We start from the raw sequence: 27,596 nt of genomic DNA on the forward strand, positions 1-27,596 counted from the left end.
TTTTTATCTGTATGGACCTTCCCTCCCCCCCCCCCGCCCACCTTTTGGGACTTGGGCTACCTGCAGTGAGAGGTTTCCCCTTGGAGAGACTGCCTCTCTCTTAACTACCTGCCCAACCTTCAAAACATCAGGTGAGCAGCTAAGCGGGAAAAGATGAAGGAGGGATACCAAGAGGGGTGGAATTGAAACATTTTAGCAATCACTTCTCTGCCCAGTTGCTGGGGGGGCATGGCCATGGGGGGGCATGGGCTAGTCGGCTTCCTGCACCATGGCAGGGGGGGGGGGGCGCATTTTCACCCTCCAAAGGTTCCAGAGGCTTTCCATGAGCCTCTGGCAAGGTGAAAATGGCCTCCTCTGGGCTCCGGAGGCCAGAAATGGACTACTGGTACTTCCGGTATGCCCATTTTTCACCCTCCCGGAGCCTCTGCATGGGCCCTGCATTCACCTGGCATGATGAATGGGCCACGTGGAGACTCTTGGGAGGGGAGTCGTGGGGTTGGCGGGGTCAACCACTGGCTTGGCAAACCAGATTAAAATTAACATCCTGTTCACCTGAAACAGTCTGGACCTATTGTGGCAACAGAGTCGGACGGAGAGGAGCTTGGGGTGGAACATGGGCCAGTCCTGGAGGGCTCTGCATCAGAGGCAGAGAGGGGGCCAGAGCTGCATGCCAGTTATCAGCTGCCTTCAGAGTCAGACATCAGAGAGGCAGAGGAACAGCTGGAGCCTGTTCCCATTGTGCGCATGCGCAGAGCTGCCAGAAGAAAAGAACAACTCAGAAATCAGGGTCAACTTGGGGGTAAAGTTACAGGTGGACGGTGATTGGTCCCTCCCAGAGGACATAAAAGAGAAGAGAAAGGGGAGGGGGCTTTTGCAGGAAACAGTTCGTTCATTCGTTCATTAGATTCATTTCAGGAGTGTGAAGATCTGTCCGGGAATCTCAGAGACTCTGTGCCCAGAGTCTTTCCTTGCACAGCCCCTCATTTGGGAAAATATTGACATGGCAGCTTTCCAAGGTAGATGAGGTCTGTGGTCATAAATATTCCTTTGAAAGACTGTTTGCCAGGCCTTGGCTGAAGGTGAAGGAAAGGAATTCACATTTGTTTAATCAAAGGGGTTTGTCAGGACCAGGACTCTGCCTCGGGCTTTTTGGGGAAGCCTAGGTCAGAACAGAACTGGCTGAATCCCACCCCTGGATACAGGGACATTTAAGCAGGTCAGGAAGGTGTGGGATGAATCTGAGACTTGATCCCTCAATTTTTTTCCCCCTATCAGTCCGCTTCCCATCATCGTCTTCCTCTTTGCCTCTTCTCACCAGATTTGAGGCTCAACAAACCTCTCTGTTTCTTAAAATTTCTTGGACGATGTATCTAACCCCTTCAGGACGAGAGCTGCACCTTTAACACTTTAAACTCAGCGGGGAAAGAATGAGCAAAAAAAAAAAAAAGAAGAAGAAGAAACAAAAAATCCCAAAGAAGAAAAAGATCATTTCTAAATTCTAACTTAACCATCTAATCACACTTTTAACGTGCTTTTTAACTCAAATCAAAGTACTAAACCGCATTTTTAACCGCTAAATTCCAAAGGGCTTAATAATCGTTGACAGGTGATTATTCTAAAGGGGGGGGCAGCGGGGGTGGGGGCAGAAAGGAACCTTTTAAATGTATATATTTATATATTTAATGTCGATGCCTTGATGGTTTAAACAGGCTGTAGTTACCAAACCAAACCTGTAAAAAATATAATTAAAGGGGTTTCTAAAGTAACCAAACCAAAAACCAAAAACAAATGAGAGAGGGGAAAAAAAGGAAGAAAAAGCAGCAGAAATTCAGATGGATGTGAAAAAGGGAGGGGGGGGGCTATTTATAAAGATTGGGGAAGGGATGTGGAAAATCAAGGGGAAACGCAGAGCATAAATGTATGTGAGTAACTCTTTATTGTTATCAAAACAGCAATTTCTTCCATGCACTTTTTTTTTCTTTCCATCACAAGGAGGGTGGGGGTATGCAGGATGGGGCACTGTTTTAGGGGTGCAGAGATAGAGGAAGATACCCCAGAAGGCAAGAGGGGCACACTTTGGGGGAGGGGGGCTGTTCCCAAACCATTTTCACAGCCCTCTCCCTGCGAAAATTAAGCCTATTAGGATAAGCACGATTGCTGCTTGCTTTGTACAGTTCCAGGAAGGTTGCTAACAGATTAACAGAGTTGGAAGGGACCTTGTAGGTCATCTAGTCCAACCCCCTTGCCCAAGCAGGAGACCCTACATCTGCCTCTACCTACATCCTCCTGATTGTAAGGCAGAGAAGGAAAGCAATTCCCCCCCCCACCCAAAGCCTCAAGCTTCTGTTCCACCTATAAACTGTGCACACACGGACCCAAAATGAGAGAAATCACACACACACACACACACACACAAACACACACACACATCCATGCATGCATGCATATATTAAAAATTGGCTGTTGTCTCTTACTAAAAACTTGGGGAGAGATTTTCTCTCTGGCTTTGGAAGGACCTGTTTTCGTGGCATCATTAAACCTGCTTTTCCGTGCACGTTGAACATTTCCCAGCTCAAATGTGTGAGAATTCACGCCATTGATCACAGTTGGTGGGTGGGGGGAGAATAGCAGGACAGGAGAAAAAACAGCTGGGAACTTCACAATATTACCCCCCATTGGCAAGGTGGCCAGTCAGCAAGGGCTAAAGTTTTGTAGAATTTGCAAACAGAAGGACAGACTTTCTGCCGATAAATGGGATTTATCGTTTATTGCTTACCATTTATGGCTTGCAAGCTGCCTCTGGAATTGTAGATGTCGTAGAAAAAGAGAGTTGGAAGGGACCTTGGAGGTCTTCTAGTCCAACCCCCTGTTCAAGAAGAGAACCCTATTCCATTCCAGTCAAATGGCTGGCCACTCTATTTTTGAAAGCCTCCAGTGATGGATCACCCATAACTTATGGAAGCAAGCCCTTCCCCTGGCTAATTGTTCTCACTGCCAGGAAATTCCTCCTTAGTTCTCAGTTGCTTCTCTCCTTGATTAGTTTCCATCTGTTGCTTCGTGTCCTGCCCTCAGGTGCTTTGGAGAATAGCTTGGCTCCCTCTTCTTTGGGGAAGCCCTTGAGATATTGGAGGACTGATATCATGATGCCATCCCACTCCCCCTACCTGCGAAGTTCTGGGTCTTCCTATTATTTGCCCACCAGAAATAATGGCAAGGCATTTCCTCTTCCCTGCCTTTGCAGCAAAGCCCCCTGTAGTTTTTCCTACTAAAAAGGGGAAGGGAGGGAAGGGAGGGGGAAGAGAGGAAAGAAAACAGGAAGACAGGAAGGGAGGGACAGGAAGGAAGGAAGGAAGGAAGGAAGGAAAAGAGCAAGGAGGGAAGGAAGAGAAGGAAGAGGAAATGAAATAAATAGAAAGAGAGGGAGGGAGAAGGAAGGAAAGAAGACAGGAAAGCAAGAGAAAGACAGGAAGGGAGTGACAGAGGAAGGAAGGAAAAGGAAAGAAAAAGAGAAAGGAGGGAAGGAGGAAGAGAAGGAAAGGGAAATGAAAGAGGAAGAAAGGGAGGGGGGATAAAAGAGGAAGGACAGAAGAAAGAAGGAATGAAAGAAGGAAGAGAAGGGAGAGGAAATGAAACAGGAAGAAATGGAGGGAGAAGGGAGGGAAGGAAGGAAGGAAGGACAGACAGACATGAAAACCCACAACTGGACTATATGGGTTAGGACAGCCAAGATCTAGAAGTTGAAGAACTTCAACTTATGTGATTTTTCTACTGTTTGGTGTTGAAGTCCAAGGTGCTGGATTGCGATTGGGCGGCCGGAGAGTTCCAGTCTTCCCTTTGGCCAGTCCTTCTCTTAGCCCCAGGAAAAAGGGAGCCAGGCAGGCACTCCTGTCGCCCCCAAGAGAGGAGAGGCAAAGCTAATCATCATTCAGCAGAGGAAAGAGGCTAACTGGGTTAAATGCACTGAGCCAGCCCAGCAGCAGCACCCCTGAATGGCTTCAAGAGATCCTGAAGTAGATTTTTTTTCTTCTCTTGTTGCAAATTCCTGGTTGAGCAACAGGCTAAGAGTGCATCCCATTTCCCAATTCCCCCCCAGCAGGAACTGGACAAAAAGAACCAGGAATCCCAACAAGTGATTTCCTTTGAATCCCAGGACAGAATTCCTGCTGAATTGATCCGATGTGTCCAAAAAATGGGAGACACAAAACACTCTCCCTATTAGTGACTGTGAGATAATGGATGGAAAGGGGGGTGGGAAACGCTGCGAGGCATATCACGAAGCTGCAGGCGTAGATGGTGTAACAGGAGAAGCATCCAGATGTAGATTGAGTTTGTGGATGGAGGCGTGTAAAGGCAACATCCGGGTCTCAGGACTGGGAAGATTCTTGTTGCTCCGTGTGCGAAGGAGAACAAGAATTATTTCCCCAAACTCTGGACTTTCTGAAGTACGGGTAGCCCTCGACATATGACACAACTGAGCCCAAAACTGACGTTGCTAAGCCTGACGTTTGTTAAGTGACCGCTTTACAACTTTTCTGGCCACCGTTGTTAAGTGAACCCCTGCGGTTGTTAAGTTAGTCACATGGTTGTTAAATGAAATCTGGGTTCCCCACGGAATTCGCTTGTTAGAAGGTTGCAAAAGCAGGTCGCGTCTCTCTCTCTCTCTCTTTCTCTCTCTCTCTCTCTCTCTCTCTCTCTCACACACACACACACACACACACACACACACAAACAGACACCGGGACATCGCCACCGTCCTAAAGATGAGTCAGTTGCACAAGCTTCTGAATTTTGATCACATGAGGCTGCAACGGTCATAAGTGTGAAAAACGGTCATGTCACTTTTTTCAGTGCCGTTGTAACTTGAAACAGTCACTTTAATGAATGGTTATAAATCAAGGGCTACCTATACTTATTTTTTAAAAAAATACCTTTCATTTTTTTCCCCTAACGAAACAATCTTTATTCTTAAAGACAAAAAACACAAAATTAATAAGTTAAAAGGGAAAACTAAAACGACAAACTTATAGGATGGAACTATTTTAAATTGGGGACGCGCCGTATTTTGTGATGAGATTACGAGGGGCTGCCCCAAAGAAGAGGGGAGGGTCAACCTATGTTCCAAAGCCCTAGAAAGAAGGACAAGAAGCAACGGAGGGAAACTAATCAAGGAGAGATCCAACCTAGAGCGAAAGAGAAAATTAACCAGTGGAACAACTTGCCACCAGAAGTTGCGTATGTGCCCCATCACTACAAGAGTTAAAGGATTTGTTTAAGTGCCAAAATGGGAGAGTGCATGCACGTGTGTGTGCCAGAAACTGGAAGAGCAGCCTCCTCCGATGCGCATGTGTGTGCCGGAAAGATGGTTTCCGGTGCGTGCATGCATGTCAGCCACCTGCTTTTCCGGTTTCTGGTGTGCAAGCACACGTGAAGACCAGCTGGCTGGCGTGTATGCACACACTGGAAACCGGAAATCATCTTCCTGGCAAAACCGAGCGGTTTTCTGGCGCTCCCACATGTGTGACGACCAGCTAGCCAGCACACTAGAACCCAGAAGAGCAACGGGCAACGGCTCTTTGTGCCATTTCTGGCACGCGTGCCATAGCTTCACCATCACGGGCAAAGGGTCTCCTGCTTGAGTAAGGGGGTTGCACTGGAAGACCTCCAAGGTCCATTCCAGGTGTGTTATCCTGAAATCGGAATATGAGTACAATTTGTGTGCAATAAGACTTCATCGCTGGCAGGAGGGGTAAGGGAGGGCTTTGCTCACATCACGGAGTCGTGTGAAGGGGAGGAGGTTGGTTGAAATGATTGTCCATTGGTTGGTTCAAAAGGTGATTTTTTAAAAATCTAGTGACAAGTTTGAATTATGGGCTCCTGAATGGGAAAATGGAGAAGGTTGGTACTAACAGCAGGACATGATGGGAATAAAACATGAGTGAGTCTAAGAATAGAATAGAATAGAATAGAATAGAATGAATAGAAGAATAGAATGGAATAGAAGAATAGAATAGGATTCTGAATGGGATAAAATAGAATAGAAAAGAATAGAAAAGAAAAGAAAAGAAAAAGGAATAGAATAGAGGAATAGAATAGAATAGAAAAATAGAATGGAATAGAAGAATAGAATAGGATTCTGAATGGAATAGAAATAGAATAGAATAGAAAAGAAAAATGAATGGATTAGAGGAATAGAATAGAAAAATAGAATGGAATAGAAGAATAGAATAGGATTCTGAATGGGATAGAATAGAATAGAATAGAATAATAGAATAGAATATGGAATGGAATAGAATCTTTATTGGCCAAGTGTGATTGGGCACAGAAGGAATTTGTCTTTGGTGCATAAGCTCTCAGTGTATATAAAGAATAAATAAAATAAAATACATTCATCAAGAATAAAAAGATAAAACACTTTGTGATCGTCATAGGTTACTAATAAGCAAACAAATCATACTAGGAAACAAGTAAAACAATATAAATCATAAAGGTACAAGTCACAATATTATAGTCATAAGTGGGGAGAGAGAGGTACTAGGAAAGAAGAGAAGAAGAATAGGAATACAGACTTAGTAAATTGTTTGACAGTGTTGTGGGGATTATTTGTTTAGCAGAGGGATGGCATTCGGGGGGAAACGGTCCTTGGGTCTAGTTGTTCTGGGGTGCAGAGCCGTATAGCAAAGGAGGAGGTGTCATCTATCCCTTCAGTTGGTTCATGGCTTCATGGACAAATGAGTAGGGAAGGCTTTTTGTGAAGTCCGGTTGTGTAGTTGGCTCTCCACGTGGTGCAGCGAGAACCCAGCTGACTCTCCCTGCGTGTTTGATCGATCCAACACCCCAATGAGCCGCCTGGATCTGAATATTAAGGTAGCAGAGGTGAAGGAAGGGAAATGGCAAGCTCTCCATCAACAGCAAGAAAAACTAGAGCACGTAAATGGGTTTGCAGGCTGTAGTGAAGCTAGTCCTTGACTTATGACCATGATTGAGCCCGATATGTCTGTCGCTAAGCGAGAAAGTTGTTAAGTGGATCCCCCCCCCATTTTATCACCTTTCTTGCCACCATTGTTAAGCGAATCACTGCACTTGTGAAGTTAGGGACACGGCTGTTAAGTGAATCTGGCGTCCTCAATTGACTTGGCTTGTCAGAAGATCACTAAAGGGGACACTGCAACCGTCGTAAATGTGAACCCGCTGCCAAGCATTTGAATTTGGATCACGTGACCGTGGGGACGCTGCGGTGGTCGTAAAGTGAAAAATGGTGATAAGTGCGAAAAATGGTTTTTTTTTCATGCCATCGAACCTTGGAATGGTCACTAAATCAATTGTTGTAAGTCAAGGACTGCCTGTAGAACAGGCTAAAGTGGCCCTGAACATAACGACTGCCACTGAACCTCTGATTTTTGTGTGGCTAAGCAAGCCAGTTGTTAAATATGCTGCACCTCATTTTATGACCTTTTTAGCCATCGTCGTTCAGCGAATCACTGCAGTTGTTAAGCAAATCGGGCTTTGCCCGTTGACTCTGCTCGCTGGAAGCTGTCTGGGAAGGTTACAAGACTTCTGTTGTTCAGCGAGACATCGGTTAATTGAGCTTTGTCCCATTTTATGACCACTCTAGTCACCGCCGTTCAGTGAATCACGGCCATTGTTAAGTCAGTCACACGGTTGTTAAGCAAATCTGGCTTCCCCATTGGCTTGGTGCATCAGAAGGTCTCCAAAGGGGATCACAATGACCTTGGGACACAGCAACGGTCGTAAGTATGAGTCACCGGCCAGCATCTGAATTTGAATCACGGGAATGCCGCCAAGGTCATGAAGTGGGGGAAACGGTCGTAAGTGGCTCCTTTAATTGCTGGCCTAACTTTGAATGGTCAATAAATGAATCGTAGGCCAACGTTACCAAAGTTGCAGAGAGTATATCAGTATTGGGATACATTAGTTTTAGCTCTCTTCCTTTCTTGGTGATGTACAATGTTGTGAGTTCAGGTTCTTAGCCTTCTGTGCATTTTGCACAACATGACTATTAGAATAGCACGAGAGATGTGTTTGTGTATGTCTTTGTGTCTGATTATATCCTGCCTTCCCTCAGAGAGCTGCAGGTGGCACAGTGTTGTGGCCCGCCAGGGGCCAACGGAGCTAGCGGCAGTGAGGAGGTTGGGGAGGAAGATGGGCGAGTCCTGGAGTCTGGGGAAGGCTCTGAGGAGGGCTCTGTGTCGGAGGCAGAGAGGGGGCCAGGGCCGTCTGACAGTTATCAGCTGCCTTCGGAGTCAGACATCAGTGAGGCAGAAGAACAGCTGGAGCCTGTTCCCAGTGTGCACATGCGCAGAGCAGCCAGAAGAATAGAACAAACAAAGGGAACAGCTAAGTCCATAGGGGGGCGGTGAATGGCCCCTCCCAGAGGAAATAAAAGAGGAGCAAAAGGGGAGTGGAGTTTGCAGGAGACCATTAGTTCGCTTCAGTGGTTTGTGACTCTCCGAGACGCCTTGCCAAGTTCTGCAGATCTCGGCCTGGCAGCTCTCCAATCCAGATAAGGTCTGTGACCGTAAATCCTCCCTTGAAAGGCTTTGCTGGATGTGAATGAGCAGAATTCACAGTCAATTAATAAAAGGGTTTTTTGTCGGGACAAGGAGGCTCTTGGGAAGCCTCAGTCAGAACACACAGCACAGGTCGTCTTCATTTAATGACCATTCACTTAGCGGCCATTCAAAGTTGTGATGCCCCCACCCAAATGTACCTACAACACAGTTTTCAGAGTTCTGACCACTGTGCACACAAAGAGACACAAACACAACATCATGTGAGAACATTTTGGGTGCTTAGCAACCAACTCAGGTTTACGGACCCCGCAGTCACATGACTGCAAATTTTGGCCAAAGTGAGTTGGATGAAAAATGCAAAAATGCCTGTAAGATCAGGTAAAGGCGTGGGACGACCCGTTTAACAACCGCCACACAACTTATGACCATAATTCCATACAGACAGTCCTCGACTTACAACAGTTCATTTAGTAACTGTTCCAGTTCCTCTGTTACAACAGCACTGAGAAAAGGTGACTTATGACCATTTTTCACACTTAATGACAGTTGCACGTCTCCGGGGGCGACCTGATCAAAGTTCGGACACTTGCCAACTGTTATGACGGTGGCAGTGTGCCAGCCTCCTGTGATCCCCTTTTGACAAGCAAGTCAAGGGAGAAGCCAGTTTCACTTAACAACTGGGTGACTAATGTAACAATTACAGCGGTTCACTTAACAACTGCGGCAAGAAAGGTTGTTAATTGGGGGGGGATTCATTTGACAGATGTCTCGCTTAGCTGTGGAAATTTCACACTGAGTAGTGGTCGTAAGTCGAGAACGTCCTGCACTCACGTTCCATTCAGCATCACGATTGCAGCAAGAAACTGGCTCCAGCAATGAGCCTCTGGGAATGCCAGCAAGCCTGAACAATAATGTAGGTTTACACGAACCCACAAGGGGAGAGTCATATTAGCTACTTAGCCAGTTTTGTTCATGAATTATTACACACCAAGATTGCTAAATCCTCTTAGTTTGCACAGATGTTTAATTTGGCCCTGGTGCTATTTCCTCTTTGTGTCTCTACATTCACATAGACACAAATACCCACAAACGCACTTCATTTGCAATGAGTAAAATTGCCCTCTGGCTTTACACACTTGCATTTGTTTCATTGCAGCATCTCAGCTTGACTCTCTGGCCATCTGTCCCATGCCTAGCACATGCGTGGGGTTGGCAGTTCATATGTGCAACTCTGCATGCAGGTGGAAAATTACACAGGGACCCAGAACAAACACGCTAGGGGACAATAGGAAATCTGTAGAAAAAGGGGCCCTTAAGAACCAAGGGTGGCTCAGTGGCTAAGATGCTGAGCTTGTCGATCAGAAAGTCTGGCAGTTGGGCGGTTCGAATCCCCAGCGCCGTGTAACAGAGTGAGCTCCTGGTTCCTTGTCCCAGCTTCTGCCAACCTAGCAGTTCGAAAGCAGGTAAAAAGTGCAAGTAGAAAAATAGGAATTGGTGGGAAGGGAACAACGTTCTGTGAGCCTTTGGCGTTGAGTCATGCCGGCCACATGACCACAGAGACATCTTCGGACAGCGCTGGCTCTCCGGCTTTGAAACGGAGATGAGCAGCGCCCCCTAGAGTCAGGAACGACAAGCACATATGTGCAAGGGGAACCTTTTATCTTTGACTAAGGGTTTTGTAAAGCTTGTTTTCCAAGTCAGCACAGAGCCCCAAGCCAAGATGGATTTGGCTTCCTTGTCTTGGAAGCTGCTGAATTTCGATCCCGAATTATTACAGGCAGTCCTCGACTTACGAAAGTTCACTTAGTGAACATCCAAAGTTACAACACCACTGAAAAAAAGTGACTTACATACTGTTTTTCACCGTTACGGATGTTTCCGCCTCCCCATTTGTCACATGATTTATATTCGGATGCTTGACAACTGACTCACATTTATGACGGTGGCAGGGGTGACGGGATCCCCTTTTGCTACCTTCTGGCAAGCAAAGTCCAAGGGGAAGCCAGATTAAACTTAACAACCGGGTTACTAACTTAACGACTGCAATGATTCACTTAACAACTGTGGCAGGAACAGTCGTAAAATGGGGCAGAACTCACTTAAATGTCTCACTTACCAACATAAACGTTGGGCTCCGTTGTGTTCGTGAGTTACCTGTAATCCCTTTCCTGCATTCGGGGCCTCCTAGGTTGATCAAATGGATCCAGGATCCAATATGATCCTTGGGCAAAGCTGCAGGTAGAATAGAAGAACTTTAGAATAACTTCATTCTCAATTTCAGTTTATAGGCATACATTAAAATGAAATTTTGCTGCATACGGCTGCATAACCTTGACACTAAATAAATACAAAATTCTGCATATACCCACGTATACTATAGGACACAGATTTACATACTTCCTTACACACAGATTCCTCAACTTACGTCCATAACTGCGTCCAAAATGAGGGAATTTGTTTGAGTTTTGCCCCGTTTGATGACTTTCCTTGCCACATTTATTTAATCAATCAATAACAATAGAGCTGGAAGGGACCTTGGAGGTCTTCTAGTCCAGCCCCCTGCTCAAGCAGGAGACCCTCTACTATTTCAATCAGAATAGAGCTGGGAGGGACCTTGGAGGTCTTCAACCCCTTGCTCAAGCAGGAGACCCTCTACTATTTGAATCAGAATAGAGCTGGAAGGGACCTTGGGGGTCTTCTAGTCCAGCCCCCTGCTCAAGCAGGGGACCCTCTACGATTTCAGGCTGCGAAGTCTCTCCTTTAAAGAAGCCTCCCGTGATGGAGCACCCACAATTTCAGGTGGCATGCAGTTCCACTGGTTAATTGTATTCAGTTAGGAAGTTTCATAGTGAATCCCTGACTTCACCTAACTTGGCCGTTAAGTGAATCCGGCTTCCCTCTTGACTTGGTTTGTCAGAAGGTCGCAAGAGGGGAATCACGTGACCCCAGGACACTGTCGTAAATGTGAGTCGGTTGTCAAGCATCCGAATGCAAATCACGTGACCCTGGGGATGCTGCAAGGGTTATAATTGTTAAAATCAGCTGTAGGTTCGGTTTTTTTAGGGCCGTCGTAACTATGAACAGTCACTAAATGAACCGTTGTAAATCAAGGACTACCTAGACAAGATTAGTCTCTCCTGGGAAGGAAGTTTGAGGGGCTTTTGTTACCTAAATTAGATCATTCTCTTCGACAGGGGTCTGAACGAACCCGTTTTCTGGATTCAGCCCATCCTTTAAACTAGCCCAACTCAATGCAGATTAGGCCTCAACTTATGACGCTTCCTTTAGTGACCATTGGAAATTAGGACCCTTTTTCACAGTTACGGCTGTTGCCACATGCCCCGTGGCCCTGTGATCAAACTTCAGCTGCTAGGCAACTGACTCATATTTATGACGGTTGTGGTGTCCCAATGCCTTTTGGCAAGCAAAGTCAACGGGGAGGCCACTTAACAACCGGGTTACACATTTCACATTTGCAGCGATTCACTTAACAACGAGGTTGTAAAATGGAGGGGGAATTCCCCTCACCAAGGTCACACTCAGCAACAGAAATATTGGCTTCTACTGTGGTCGTAAGTTGAGGGCTATCTGTGTCACAAGATGAATGTTGCATGCTTGACTGGGTACAGTGAGGAGGGTTGGGGAGGAACCTGGGCCAGTCCTGGAGTCTGGGGAAGGCTCTGAGGAGGGCTCTGTGTCGGAGGCAGAGAGGGGGCCAGGGCCGTCCGACAGTTATCAGCTGCCTTCAGAGTCAGACATCAGTGAGGCAGAAGAACAGCTGGAGCCTGTTCCCAGTGTGTGCATGCACAGAGTGGCCAGACGAAGGGAACAGCTAAGGAACAAGGGCTGACTCAGGAGTAAAGCCACAGGTGGACGGTGAATGGCCCCTCCCAGAGGAAATAAAAGGGGAGCGAAAGGGGAGTGGAGTTTGCAGGAGACCATTAGTTCGCTTAATTGGTCCGTCATTCTCCAAAACTCCATGCCAAGTTTTGCAGATATGGCCCTGGCATCTCTCCAAGCCAGAGAAGGTCTGTGACCGTAAATCCTCCTTTGAAAAACTTCGCTGGATTTGAATGAGCGGAATTCACAGGAAATTAATAAAAGGGGTTTTTGTCGGGACAAGGAGTTTGCTTCCTGTTCTTGAGTGACAGTAACCGGAAGACTAGCTGGCGGGTGTGCAATCACGCGCCGGAAAACGGGAGTTTATTTTTGGGCGCCTGAATGTCCACTTGGCAGTTTGTCTTCCGGGAGGCACTCAATGCTTCATTGGCCAAGAAGCCAGATCGGAATGGGTGGTGGGTTTGGAGCGCCTACTGATATTCCGGGGGGGGGGGGGAGGCTCAGAAAAGGGAGAAACAGGGGCTCTCTTTCCAGTATTGGGAAGAGGGGGAGAGAGAAAGGATGGAGAAGCAGGGAGGCTGGACACTGCAGTAGACCCATCTCCCCCCGCTCTAATCAGAAAGAGGAGGGGAGCAGAAGGAGAGGGTACTTGGTTCTTTGGGCTGCAAGCTGAAGCAGACCCCTTGCTGTCCTCACCCACCCACCCCCCACTGCTGGTGAGCAGCCTCAGGTCTCTGGGATTGCATGGGTGGGGGAGAGGTAGGAGGGAGGGCATCTGCTTAAAATCCTCCTCAGGCTTTGATGGAAGGGTGGAAGGGAGGGAGGGGAGGGAAGGAGGGAGGGAGGGAGGAAGGAAGGAAGCCAAGGGAGAAATAGGGAGGGAAGGAAGGAGGCAGGGAAGAAGGAAGGAAGGAAGGGGAAGGAAGGAAGGAAGGAAGGAAGGAAGAATGGAAGCAAAGGGAGAAATGGGGAGGGAAGGGAGGGAAGGGAGGGAGGAAGGAAGGAGGCAGAGAAGAAGGAGGGAAGGAAGGGAAAGAGGAGTATGGATATCACAGAAAGAGAGACAGACAGAAGGAAGAATGGAAGCAAAGGGAGAAATAGGAAGGGAGGGAAGGAGGCAGGGAAGAAGGAAGGATGGAAGAAAGAAAGAATGGAAGCAAAGGGAGAAATGGGGAGGGAAGGAAGGAAAGAAGGAGGCAGAGAAGAACGAAGAAGGAGGGGAGGGAGGAGTATGGATATCACAGAAGGAGGGACAGACAGAAGGAAGAATGGAAGCAAAGGGAGAAATAGGGAGGGAAGGAAGGAGGCAGGGAAGAAGGAAGGAAGGGCAAGAAAGAAGCAGAAAAGATAAAGAAAGCTCAGTGAGGAAGGAAGGAAGGAAGGAAGGAAGGAAGGAAGGAAGGAAGGAAGGAAGGAAGGAAGGAAGGAGGGGCCGTTCAGGAGATGCATAAGGAAAGCAGGAGAATTGATAGGAGATGGTGGAAAGGAAGAGCAAGTGGAGGCGATGGCTGGATTCCCACCTGGCCCCCATCAGAGGGGCCTGGTAGCTGCCATGGGGCCCCAGGCCAAGCCTGGCTAAGAGGGGCCCGGAGGGTTTGGTTTGGGGGGAGAGCAGATATGCTCAGCTGAGGGTTCAAGGGGCCATTTGTGCTCGGGGGGGGGGGGAGAACTGCTGGGGAAAGACCCTGGGGATCAGGAGGCCGATGCGTGTGGAAGCCTGGATGTATAAGGGGAGGCAGGTGGGGGGGGCGCCTAGCCTGACTTCCGCCCGCCCTCCCTCCCCTTGACAGCTCTGGTGTTGGGATGCCGCGGCCGGCCGAGCCCCCTTTTCACCTCTCCGCCCCTCTTTGTGGCTCCTCCGGCAGGTCGTCAGCTGACCATCTTCAACAGCCAGGCCGCCATCAAGATCGGAGGCCGCGACCAGGGCCGCCCCTTCCAGGGCCAGGTCTCGGGGCTGTACTACAATGGGCTGAAGGTCCTCTCCTTGGCCGCCGAGAGCGACGCCAACGTGAAGGTGGAGGGCAACCTGCGGCTGGTGGGCGAGGTGCCCTCCGTCATGACCACCGAGACCACGGCCACCACCCTGCTGGCGGACATGTCCACGACCATCATGGAGACCACCACCACCATGGCCACGACCACCACGCGGCGGGGCCGTTCCCCCACCATGAGGGACAGCATCACACAGGTGAGTGGGAGAAGGGAGGGATGGCGGTGCGGGGAGGGAGGGACGGAAGGAGAGATAGCTAGGAAGGTAGGAAGAAGGAGGGGAGGGAGGAAGGCTTGGAAGGAAGGGAGGAAGGAGAGCTAGAAAGGAGGGAAGGAGATGAGGGGTGGATGGAAGGGGAAGTAGAAGGAAGGATAGCCAGGAAGGAAGAAACAAAGAAGATGAAGTGTGGATGGAAGGGAAGAAAGGAAGGAAGGAAATAGGAAGGAAGGAGATGAGGTGTGAGTGGGGGGGGAGGAAGGAAGAAAGGAAGGAGAGAGCTTGGAAGGAGGGAAGGAGATGAGGTGTGGATGGAAGGGGAAGGAAGGAAGGAAATAGGAAGGAAGGATAGCCAGGAAGGAAGGAACGAAGAAGATGAAGTGTGGATGGAAGGGAAGAAAGGAAGGAAGGAAATAGGAAGGAAGGAGATGAGGTGTGAGTGGGGGGGGGAGGAAGGAAGAAAGGAAGGAGAGAGCTTGGAAGGAGGGAAGGAGATGAGGTGTGGATGGAAGGGGAAGGAAGGAAGGAAATAGGAAGGAAGGATAGCCAGGAAGGAAGAAACAAAGAAGATGAAGTGTGGATGGAAGGGAAGAAAGGAAGGAAGGAAATAGGAAGGAAGGAGATGAGGTGTGAGTGGGGGGGGGAGGAAGGAAGAAAGGAAGGAGAGAGCTTGGAAGGAGGGAAGGAGATGAGGTGTGGATGGAAGGGGAAGGAAGGAAGGAAATAGGAAGGAAGGATAGCCAGGAAGGAAGGAACGAAGAAGATGAAGTGTGGATGGAAGGGAAGAAAGGAAGGAAATAGGAAGGAAGGAGATGAGGTGTGAGTGGGGGGGGGAGGAAGGAAGAAAGGAAGGAGAGAGCTTGGAAGGAGGGAAGGAGATGAGGTGTGGATGGAAGGGGAAGGAAGGAAGGAAATAGGAAGGAAGGATAGCCAGGAAGGAAGGAACGAAGAAGATGAGGTGTGGATGGAAGGGAAGAAAGGAAGGAAGGAAATAGGAAGGAAGGAGATGAGGTATGAGTGGAGGGGGAAGGAAGGAAGGAAGGAAGGAGAGAGCTTGGAAGGAAGGAAGGAGATGAGGTGTGGATGGAAGGGGAAGAAAGGAAGGAAATAGGAAGGAAGGAAGGACAGGAAGGAAGGAACGAAGAAGATGAGGTGCGGATGGAAGGGAAGAAAGGAAGGAAGGAAATAGGAAGGAAGGAGATGAGGTATGAGTGGAGGGGGAAGGAAGGAAGGAAGGAAGGAAGGAAGGAAGGAAGGAAGGAAGGAAGGAAGGAAGGAGAGAGCTTGGAAGGAAGGAAGGAGATGAGGTGTGGATGGAAGGGGAAGAAAGGAAGGAAATAGGAAGGAAGGAAGGACAGGAAGGAAGGAACGAAGAAGATGAGGTGCGGATGGAAGGGAAGAAAGGAAGGAAGGAAATAGGAAGGAAGGAGATGAGGTATGAGTGGAGGGGGAAGGAAGGAAGGAAGGAAGGAAGGGAGGGAGGAAGGAGAGAGCTTGGAAGGAAGGAAGGAGATGAGGTGTGGATGGAAGGGGAAGAAAGGAAGGAAATAGGAAGGAAGGAAGGACAGGAAGGAAGGAACAAAGAAGATGAGGTGCGGATGGAAGGGAAGAAAGGAAGGAAGGAAATAGGAAGGAAGGAGATGAGGTATGAGTGGGGGGGGAAGGAAGGAAGGAAGGAAGGAAGGAGAGAGCTTGGAAGGAAGGAAGGAGATGAGGTGTGGATGGAAGGGGAAGAAAGGAAGGAAATAGGAAGGAAGGAAGGACAGGAAGGAAGGAACGAAGAAGATGAGGTGCGGATGGAAGGGAAGAAAGGAAGGAAGGAAATAGGAAGGAAGGAGATGAGGTATGAGTGGGGGGGGAGGAAGGAAGAAAGGAAGGAGAGAGCTTGGAAGGAGGGAAGGTGATGAGGTGTGGATGGAAGGGGAAGGAAGGAAGGAGGCCAGGGAAGATCCAAAGGAGGCCTTGGCCAGGAAGGGGGGCCAGGAGGGCTCTGGAGCCAAAATCCCCCCCATTTGCAAATGTTCCCAGTGAGATCCTGGGGAAGGGAGCCCAAGGCCCACCGGAGCCAACGGAGAAGAAAAAGCAGAAAGCTGCAGCAGGAAACCCAACCTTGCGGCGGGGGAACCATCTCAGCCAGCCTTTTCCCCACTTGGTGAACCTCCGGGGCCTCCCCGGGCGCCAAGGAAGGGCCGAGCACGATGGAGGGAGAGAGAGGGGAGAAAGGCAGCAATGCACGCCTTCATTTTGGCCTTCACCCCAGGAAAGGGTCAGCTGAGAAAACAACCAACTGGACTTGCCAGCACACGAAACTGGCCCCAAAAGGGAAATTAGGAGCACCGGCAGCCCCAGCAAAAAGCGTCTCTCTCGCCAAAGGCTAACAAGTCCGTCCAGCAGGGAGATGAATAGTCGTCTGTCACATCTATTCATCTCCACCCCCTGCCTTTTCTCCCCAGAGCTCGGGTGGCTTTACCTGGCATTGGTGGCTCTTCCATCCCAAGGACCGGCCCATAGATTTCCTCTGCTCTCCTCTCCTCGATCACATCTATTAATCTCTGCCCCCTGCCTTTTATCCCCAGAGTTAGGGTGGGGCTTCGCTAGCAGCAGTGGCTCTTCCGTCCCAAGGACCGGCCCATAGATTTCCTCTGTTCTCCTCTCCTCTGTCACATCTATTCATCTCCGCCCCCTCCTTTTATCCCCAGAGCTCAGGTGGGGCTTTTCTAGCAGCAGTGGCTCTTCTGTCCCAAGGACCGGCCCATAGATTTCCACTGCTCTTCTCTCCACTGCCACATCTATTCATCTCCGCCCCCTGCCTTTGATCCCCAGAGCTCAGGTGGGGCTTTGCTAGCAGCAGTGGCTCTTCTGTCCCAAGGACCGGCCCATAGATTTCCACTGCTCTCCTCTCCACTGCCACATCTATTCATCTCCGCCCCCTGCCTTTGATCCCCAGAGCTCAGGTGGGGCTTTTCTAGCAGCAGTGGCTCTTCTGTCCCAAGGACCGGCCCATAGATTTCCACTGCTCTCCTCTCCACTGCCACATCTATTCATCTCCGCCCCCTGCCTTTGATCCCCAGAGCTCAGGTGGGGCTTTGCTAGCAGCAGTGGCTCTTCCGTCTCAAGGACCGGCCCATAGATTTCCTCCACTCTCCTCTCTGCCACATCTATTCATCTCCGCCCCCTGCCTTTGATCCCCAGAGCTCGGGTGGGGCTTCGCTAGCAGCAGTGGCTCTTCCATCTCAAGGACTGGCCCATAGATTTCCTCTGTTCTCCTCTCCTCTGTCACATCTATTCATCTCCGCCCCCTGCCTTTGATCCCAGAACTCGGGTGGGGCTTCACTAGCAACGGTGGCTCTTCCATCCCAAGGACCGGCCCATAGATTTCCACTGCTCTCCTCTCCTCTGCCTATCCGCATGTCAGGCACTGGATCCAGCTGCTCCTCCTCTTCCTCAGCAGCCACCTCCAGACTTGGGGGCTGTTGACTCTCCATCTGGGGGCTGACGGACAGCCCAGGCTCCACCTCCCCTCTCTCTGCCAGCTCCATTCCCTCTTCCCCCTCGGAGCTCCCAGATTGCCCTGATACTGACCCTGCCTCCCACACCTCCGCCTCCCCTTCCTCTGATTCGGCTGCTGGAGGGGCTGGCGGCTGACAGGCCACAACACACAAAATCCATGGGCTGCCCCCCATGCCTTTAGCTTTGGGGTCCCAAAGATGGTTGCATCTCAGAAGGAGCTCAGTGTGAGGTTGAGGAAAACATTCGCTTTGTGACTGTTCAAAGTTACAACGGCACTGGGGGGAAAAGTGACTTACGACCATTTTTCACATCCCCATGGCCATATTATTTACATTTGGATGCTTGACCCAAGCGGCTCGCATTTACGACAGTCGCAGTGTCCCCCGGGATCCCCCTTTGCGACAAACCAAGTCCCTAGGGAAGCCAGATTCACTTAAGAACCGTGTGACTAACTTAGCAACGGCAGCGATTCGCTTCACAACACTGGCAAGAGGTCGTAAGATGGGGCAGAGCTCACTTCAGTGAGTCAGACGGCTGTGAAGCGAATCCGGGTTTCTCACACACCCCCGGGAGAATTACGACCGTCATAAATGTGAGCCTGTGGCCAAGCACCTGAATTTTGATGACATGACCACGGGGGGACGGCTGCAAGGGTCGCGAGTGCGAAATACGGCCGCACGTCCCTTTTTCGCAGCGCTGTTGTCCTTTTGGAACGGTCGCTAAACAGACTGTCATAAGTCGAGGACTTCCTGTGTATCGCCAGATTCTGAGCAGCACCGAAACGGATCCCAAAATCCAGGGGTTGTTTTCACTCCTAAATTCTGCTGGCAGCGCATCTCCCACTGTTGGCAAACCCCCCCCCCATCACACACACAGATACACACACACACACACACACACACAGAGTGCTTTGTTGACAGAATCCTTTTCTGACCAATCTGGAATTTAAATGGGAGGCTTTTTCCATTTAAAGCTTATTTATTTTGGCCTGGAAAGACAAGCGTGCAGCTGAGAGAGCCCACAGCTGGATTGAGCCGGGGGTGGTGGTGGTCTTTGTAGCCCCTTCCCCAGCCTTTGGGAAGCAACGTGAAAAAGAGGGAAGGACTTTTTCAAAAAATAAATGTAAATAAGATTTCCTTCCTCTGGCTTCAGAGAATCCTACCTGGAGGGGGCGGGGGGCAAGGAAGAGGTTTCTCTTTTGGGGATGCTTTGGGGAGGGGGATGAGGATTCGTCCCCCTCCTCGCCGCTTTGCAGCAGTTGGGGAAATAAAATAAAATCAAACCTGCCTGGCCTCGCCCAGAGACGGCTGGGGCTTTCCTTCTTTTGATGGCAAGACAAGATGAGGTTTTTTTTGGGGGGGGGGGGGGAGGAAGGGTGGAGGGGAAGTGAACATCTCCTGCGGTTGCCATGGCAACTGCATCAGCAGCAATTAGGCTGTCCTGGTTTTTGTGAGAAGAGAAGAGAAAGAGGGGGGCGAGGGAGAACCGGGGAGGGGGAGGCTAGGGAGGGAGGGAGCTCACAAGGAATGGGGTGGGGTGCTGTTGTCCGTGGGGCAGCTGGCTGGCGGAGAGGTGGCCCCTGGAAATGCTCCACAGCTGCGGTGGCGGCTTTCGTTTCCCCCAAAGCGGCAACGTTGCCAGAAAGCAGCAGACAAACACACACACACACACACACACACATCCTTTGTATGGGGAGTTTCCAGCCTCTCCCCCACTCCCCCTGGCAAATCTCTCAGTCCTCGATGTAATGGCCACAACGGGGAATGCAATTCCCATGGCTAAGTGAGACGCACCTGCTTTAATCCCCTTTTCCGCCCCAGTTGTTAAGCAAATCACACGGTCGTTATGCAAAACCTGTTCCCCTCCCCCCATTGACTTGGCTCATTGGAAACCGGTCTGGAAGGTCACAGGCCGTCTCACACACACACACACACACACACACACACACACACATACACACACACACACACATGCTGGGATGCTGCAGCCGTGTCAAGATTCCAAATAGCATCCAAAATTAAATCAGAGTCCAAGGCAAAGGATTCCTCAAAGTTCCAATTTATGAAGAGAGCCATGTTGGCACATCTGGGGAAACCCGAATCTGAAGGCTTCCTGGTTTTCCCCACCCAGTTGCAAGTTCAAGACCCTGCCCAGCACCCACAAGCCCATCCCACGGTTCCACCTATCCAGTTCCGGTCAGGTGCAGAGACAAAGGATGACCTTGGCTTTCGAGAAAGAATGTTGTTATGGCTACATCGCATCAAACACCGTACAATCCCCCCTCCCGTTTTCCCGCCATAGAAAAGGCATAGCAGAAGAGACATTGTGGCAGGCCTGAGAGCCACAAGAAAAAATGGCTGCAGGCCTGGTGCGCCGCTTGTCAATGCAAGGGCAACCAAAAGGAATTCCACACTCCTGGCTCCTGGCAAGGAGTGTGGGATTGCAGGTAGTCCTTAACTAGAAGGGAGGAGGGTTGGTGGAGAAGAGGATGAAGAGGAGGAGGAGGAGGAGGACTGTGGGGCCCTTGGTGGTCTCTGAGTTTGTTTTCTTGTAGATATTTCATAACCCAATTGGATAACATCATCAATGTTGGAAGGAAGTGGGGTTTGTTCTCTGTTTACATACAGGTAGTCCTCAACTTACAACACTTTGTTCAGTGACCATTCAACATTACCACAGCACTGAATAAAGTGACTTGTGCAATTACAATCTCTGCAGCATCCCCATGATCGTGTGATCAAAATTCAGATGCTTGGCAACTGGTTCACATTTACGACCGTTGCGGTGTCCCAAGGTCACGCAATCCCCTTCTGACGAGCCAAGTCAATAATAGCAATAGCAATAGCAGTAGACTTATATACCGCTTCATAGGCCTTTCAGCCCTCTCTAAGCGGTTTACAGAGAGTCAGCATATTGCCCCCAACAACAATCTGGGTCCTCATTTTACCCACCTCGGAAGGATGGAAGGCTGAGTCAACCCTGAGCCGGTGAGATTTGAACCGCTGACCTGCTGATCTAGCAGTAGCCTGCAGTGCTGCATTTAACCACTGCGCCACCTTGGCTCTTTATAAGGGAAGCCGGATTCCCTTAACAATCTGGTGACTAACTTGTCAAACTGCAGTGATTCACTTAACAACTGTGGCAAGAAAGGTCGCAAACAGGCGCAAAACTTACTTCAGCGTCTCACTTGACAACATAAATTTTGGGCTTTCCATTGTGATCACAAGTTGAGAACTAGGGGGAAACTTGATAGCATCTTCCAATATTTGAGAGGAGAAGGTCAAGCTATTCTCCAAGGCACCTTTGAAGGCCAGAGAAGGAAGAATGGGTGGAAACTGACCAAGGAGAGATTCAACCTGGAGAAATAAGGAGGAATTTCTTGACAGTGAGAACAATCAACCCATGGAACAGAAGTTGCCTTTAGAAGTTGTGGGAGCTTCATCCCTGGAGGCTTTCAAGAAGAGACTGGACTGCCCTCTGTCAGGGATTGTTGTTAGTTGCGAAGTTGTGTCCGACCCATCGCAACCCCATGGACCACGTTCCTCCAGGCCTTCCTGTCCTCTACCATCCTCTGGAGTCTATTGAAGTTCACGTCTGCTGCTTCGGTGACTCCATCCATCCACCTCCTTCTCTCCCCTTCTTCTTCTTCTGCCCTCCATCGTTCCCAGCATGAGGCTCTTCTCCAGGGAGTCCTTCTTCCTTCTCATCAGGTGGCCAAAGCCTTTGAGTTTCCTCTTCAGGATCCGGCCTTCTAAAGAGCAGCCAGGGTGGATCTCCTCTAGGACTGACCGGTTGGATGGCCTTGCAGTCCAAGGGACTCAATGCAGGAGTCTTCTCCAGCACCAGAGTTCAAAGGCCTCCATTCTTCAGCCTTCCTTATGGTCCAACCTTCACAGCCATCCATTGCAACTGGTATTACTACCGATTTCTAAAGTCTTCGTAAGGCCACACCTTGAATACTGAAGCCAGTTTTGGTCCTCACATTACAAAAAAGATGTTGAGACTTTGGGGGGGAAAGTGTAGAAAGAAGAGCAACTAAGATGATTAAAGGCCTGGAGACTAAAACATACAAAGAACAGTTGCAGGATTTGGGTCTGGCTAGTCTAAAGAAAAGAAGGTGGGGACATGATAGCAGCCTTCCAGTATTTGAGGGCTGCCACAAAGAAGAGGGGCTGTCAATTTATTTTCCAAAGCAGCAGAAGGCAAGTCAAGGAACAACGGATGGAAACTAATCCGGGAGAGGAGCAGCCTGGAACTAAGGAGAAACTTCCTAACAGTGAGAACAATGAACCAGTGGAACTACTTGCCACCAGAAGTTGTGGGTGCTCCATCCCTAGAGGCTTTTAAGAAAAGACTGGACAGCCATCTGTCTGAAATAGTATAAGGTCTCCTGCTTGAGCAGGGGGCTGGACTAGAAGACCTCTGAGGTCCCTTCCAGCTGTATTTCTATTCTTCTTCTTTGCAACCACCGCAGCCATTTTGCAAGAGGTGGATGGGACTCCCCAGGGCAGCATTTTCAATTCTCTCCCCATCCCCGGTGTAGTTTTGACAAATGCCATGACGGAGCAATCCTCAAGCTGTCTGTTTGTCACACCTCCACGTTTCCCTTTTCGGCAGGCGCTGCGATTTATCCCTGCTTTAATTTTATTTTTACCCATCTTGGTAATCAGCCCAAACCCCATTTTTGCTTCTCTTCGAGTACCTTTATAATTGGTCGCCACGATATGAAAAAAAGATGTGAAAGCTCTGGAAAGAGTGCAAAGAAGAACAACAAAGAGGATTAGGGGCTAAAACATATGAAGAACAGTTGCAGGAACTGGGGATGTCTAGTTTGATGAAAAGAAGGACTAGGGGAGACATGATAGCAGTCTTCCAATATCTCAGGGGCTGCCCCAAAGAAGATTTGGGAGTCAAGCTATTCCCCAAAGCACCTGAGGACAGAACAAGAAGCAATGGATGAAAACTAATAAGTACCTTTATAATTGGTCGCCACGATATGAAAAAAAGATGTGGAGACTTTAGAAAGAGTGCAGAGAAGAACAACAAAGAGGATTAGGGGACTGGAGGCTAAAACTTATGAAGAACAGTTGCAGGAACTGGGTAGGTCTAGTTTGATGAAAAGAAGGACTAGGGGAGACATGATAGCAGTCTTCCAATATCTCAGGGGTTGCCACAAAGAAGATTTGGGAGTCAAGCTATTCTCCAAGGTACCTGAAGGCAGAACAAGAAGCAATGGGTGGAAACTAATAAGTACCTTTATAATTGGTCGCCACGATATGAAAAAAAGATGCGAAGGCTCTGGAAAGAGTGCAGAGAAGAACAACAAAGAGGATTAGGGGACTGGAGGCTAAAACATATGAAGAACGGTTGCAGGAACTGGGCATGGCTAGTTTAATGAAAAGAAGGACTAGGGGAGACAGGATAACAGTCTTCCAATATCTTAGGGGTTGCCACAAAGATTTGGGAGTCAAGCTATTCTCTAAGGCACCTGAGGGCAGAACAAGAAGCAATGGGTGAAAACTAATAAAGGATAGAAGCAACTTAGAACTAAGGAGAAATTTCCTGATAGTGAGAACAATGAATCAGTGGAACAGAAGTTGCCTCCAGAAGTTGTGAATGCTCCAACACTGGGTTTCCTGCTGAAGCAGTGGGTTGGACTATAAGACCTCCAAGGTCCCTTCCAACTCTGTTATTCTATTCTATTCTATTCTATTCTATTCTATAATATTGATGCAATGTTGCAGGCACAAACAGGCGGTGTGGTGCCCCATCCACATGAATGGTGCAGCAGCCAGGCCTGCCGTTCCGTTTTGCCATTTTAATCCATGGGGGTTTTGAGTTTTAATCTCCTCTAATGTGCTTTAACATAACCCTCTTTTGACGTTCCTCGGGAGTAATCGGACCGAGGCGCTTAAATAAATAAGTACTTTGGCATAAAAAGTGGGTAATTGGTTTGTTGGGTTGTTTTTTTTTAACTTTAAAGGGTGTTTTTAAAAAAATCCTTCGTTTCCCAGAAAGCCACATCCGGTCCACTAAAGTAGGTGAACAGAACATCTGAAGAGAGGAGAGATCTGAAGAGAGGAGAGAATGGAATGGAATAGAAAAGCATAGAGGAGAGGAGAGAATAGAATAGAATAGAATAACAATAGAGAGAGTAGAATATAATGGAGGGGAGGGAAGGGGAGGGGAGAGAGTAGAATAGAGGAGAGGAGAGAATAGAATAGAATAGAATAGAATAACAATAGAGGAGAGAATAGAATGGAGAGGAGAGGAGAGGAGACAATAGAATAGAATAGGAGAGGAGAGAATAGAATAGAATAGAACAGAATAGAGGAGAGAATAGAATAGGAATTGGAATAGAATAGAATCTTTATTGGCCAAGAGTGATTGGACACACAAGGGATTTGTCTTTGGTGCAGATGCTCTCAGTGGACATAAGGAGAATAAAATACATTCATCAAGAATCATAAGATGCAACACTTAGTGAGAGTCATAGGTTACTAATAAGTTATCAAATTGTACTAGGAAACAAATGAAAACAATATAAATTGAAAGATACAAGCAACATCATTACAGTCATAAGTGGAGAGAGAGAGATACTAGGAAGGAAGAGAAGAAGAATAGGAATACAGTCTTGGTAAATAGTTTGACAGTGTTGTGGGAATTAGTTGTTTAGCAGAGGGATGACATTCGGGGGGAAAACTGTCCTTGTGTCTAGTTGTTCTGGTGTGCAGTGCCCTATAGCGTCATTTTGAGGGTAGGAGTTGAAACAATTTATGTCCAGGATGCGAGGGGTCTGTAGATATTTCCCCAGCCCTCTTTTTGACTCCTGCAGTGTGCAAGTCCTCAATGGAAGGCAGGTTGGTAGTCATTGTTTTGTCTGCAGTCCTGATTCTCCTCTGAAGTCTCTGTCTGCCTTGTTGGGTTGCAGAGCCAAACCAGACAGTTATGGAGATGCAGATGACAAACTCAATCATTCCAATAAAAGCTCTCCGTTGCTTTTGAACCTTTCAAAAGTAATTCTGCCCCCTCTGTGCAAGAGCACTGCGGGGCAGAGAAGAGAAAAGGCAGGAGGACAGCTCTGCCGAAAAAATGAGAATGTTTTTGTGCCCATTTGGACCTCAGTGCTTTCGGGGGTTTGAACTGGGGTTCCTAAGGCCCACCGCCTTTCAAACAAGCCCCCCCCCCCCAGGCTGGATTGAGTCACCATCAATATCCCACAGAGCTAAACTAATTAAGCTGAAAATGAAGCTGCAGATTTGGAAGTTAATGTGGCCTTGGTTGCATCTCATTAAATTATCGATGGGGCTTCACAGACCTTCAGGTCCTAGTTGTCCAAAAGGGGCTTTTTCAAGAGGCAACCGGGCTTTCTGGTTTTTCTCTGAAGAGGTTTCGCTTCTCATCCAAGAAGCTTCTTCAGCTCTGACTTGGATGGTGGAGAACGGAAGGATTTATATTCTTCTTCTGGTCATTTGCATCCTTTTAGAGGGTCATTGAGGCCTCTTGGAGGGTCATTTCTGTCTTCTTTGAAGATGTTTCAATTCCCATCCAAGAAGCTTCTTCAGCTCTGACTGGATGGTGGGGAAGGGAAGGATTGATCCTCCTTGCAGGCAGCTGGTCATTTGCCTCCTTTTTAGAGGGTCGTTGAGGCCACTTGGAGGTTTATTTGTGTCTTCTTTAAAGACGTTTCTCTTCTCATCTAAGAAGCTTCTTCAGCTCTGGCTGGATGGTGGGGAAGGGAAGAGTTTATACTCCTTGCAGAAAGCTGGTCATTTGCATCTTTTTAGAAGGTCGTTGAGGCCACTTAGAGCAGTGTTTCTCAACCTTGGCAACTTGAAGATGCCCGGACTTCAATTCCCAGAATTCCCCAGCCAGCGAATGCTGGCTGGGGAATTCTGGGAGTTGAAGTCCGTCATCTTCAAGTTGCCAAGGTTGAGAAACACTGACTTAGAGCTTTGTCTGTGTCCTCGGCGTCAACACAACATCCGTGCACACTTTAAAGTCAAGAATGCATTACAACCACATATAAGCCAAACATTTCTGTTGCTAAGTGAGGCATTTGTTAAGCAGGTTTTTTTGCCCCATTTGATGACCTTTCTGGCCACAGTTGTTAAGTGAATCACTGCACTCATCAAGTTAATAATACGGTTGTTAAGTGAATGTGGTTTTCCCATTGATTTTGCTTGTCGGAAGGTCTCAAAACGTGATCCCATGACTCCGGGACAACTGTATAATTCGGAAGGGGAGGGGGAGAATGGGAAAGGAGAGAAGGGTCCCCTGTTTGAGTGGGGGGTGGGGTGGGGTAGAAAACCTCCCAAGATCCCTTCCAACTCTATTTTGATTGATTGATCTAGATCAGATCTGGGACATCACAGGCAGGTGCAGAGGGGTGTTATTTCATGTGGACAGGAGTGCAGGCTGGGAAAACTGGGTGAGGACACCTGTCCATTTGTCCAGAAGCATAGACAAATGGACAGGGGCCTGGCTGAAGCCCTCCTTCAGTCCCTGGAAGCCACTTTGGGCTACCCTTTCCTAGCCCAACCTACCACGTTTCCCCGACAATAAGACCTGGTTGTATATTTTTGGGCCTCCAAAATAAACCCTAGGGCTTATTTTGGGGAAAACACGATTTCAGGGTGATCAGCCCAGCTGGGCGTCTGGTCCCTGCTGTGCAGTCCACACACTGCAGGTGAGTTGATTCCCTATCCAAGCAGCAGGCAGAGGCGTAGGGGGGATGTGGCCGGCATGACTCAACGCCGAAGGTGCACAGAATGCTGTTCCCTTCCCACCAAAGGTGGCTCCTATTTTTCTACTTGCATTTTTTACCTGCTTTTGAACGGCTAGGTTGGCAGAAGCTGGCACAAGTCACGGGAGCTCACTCTGTTATGCGGCGCTAGGGATTCGAACCGCCAAACTGCCGACCTTTCTGATCAACAAGCTCAGCGTCTCAGCCCCTGAGCCACCACATTCCCTGGGTGGGTGGGTGGGTTTAGGGCTTATGTTAGATGCACACTTAAAATCAGACTAGGGCTTATTTTGCAGGTAGGTCTTATTTTGGGGAGACACAGGACCTTACAAAGTTGGGAGGGGGGATTTCAATCCTAACAAAAACTTGGAAATTTGTGCCAGCGAAGGGCAGATCTTCAAAGAAAAGAACAAAAAAACCCAGTTGGATGGGAGGAAGGGAGGGATGTGGGGTGTCCTACGTAGGCCGGAGGATTTCCCTCTCCCTGCTGACCGCCAGGCCTTTCTCTCCCTCTCTCCAGAATTCAGACGACTTGCTGGTGGCTTCGGCCGAGTGTCCCAGCGACGATGAAGATTTGGAGGAATGCGAGCCGAGTACCGGTGGGTCTTTTTCCATCCTCGCTGCCCCGGGACACCCCCCGAGTCAGGAGTGGGAGGGATTGCCCCAGCCTTGCCTAAGCCCCAGGGATGAGTTGGGGGGGGGGGTCTCTCTGTGCAGAGACTCAAGCAGGTGACTTTTTTGCAAATCCGGGAGCTCCAGTTGC

The 27,596-nt window shown here is 48.8% G+C and overlaps 1 protein-coding gene across 1 annotated transcript in view; it reads left to right on the forward strand.

Annotated features, from left to right (window-relative positions):
- LOC116520166 (neurexin-2-like) overlaps positions 1 to 27,596 on the forward strand; it is a 181,670-nt gene that overhangs the window by 134,761 nt on the left and 19,313 nt on the right. Inside the window, exons 10-11 of the mRNA XM_032234317.1 lie at positions 14,237 to 14,559; positions 27,354 to 27,432. Of these exons, the coding sequence (XP_032090208.1) occupies positions 14,237 to 14,559; positions 27,354 to 27,432 (402 nt within the window). The remainder of the gene's footprint in view (positions 1 to 14,236; positions 14,560 to 27,353; positions 27,433 to 27,596) is intronic.

Source organism: Thamnophis elegans, chromosome 17, assembly GCF_009769535.1.
Source record: "Thamnophis elegans isolate rThaEle1 chromosome 17, rThaEle1.pri, whole genome shotgun sequence".
Lineage (NCBI taxonomy): Eukaryota > Metazoa > Chordata > Lepidosauria > Squamata > Colubridae > Thamnophis > Thamnophis elegans.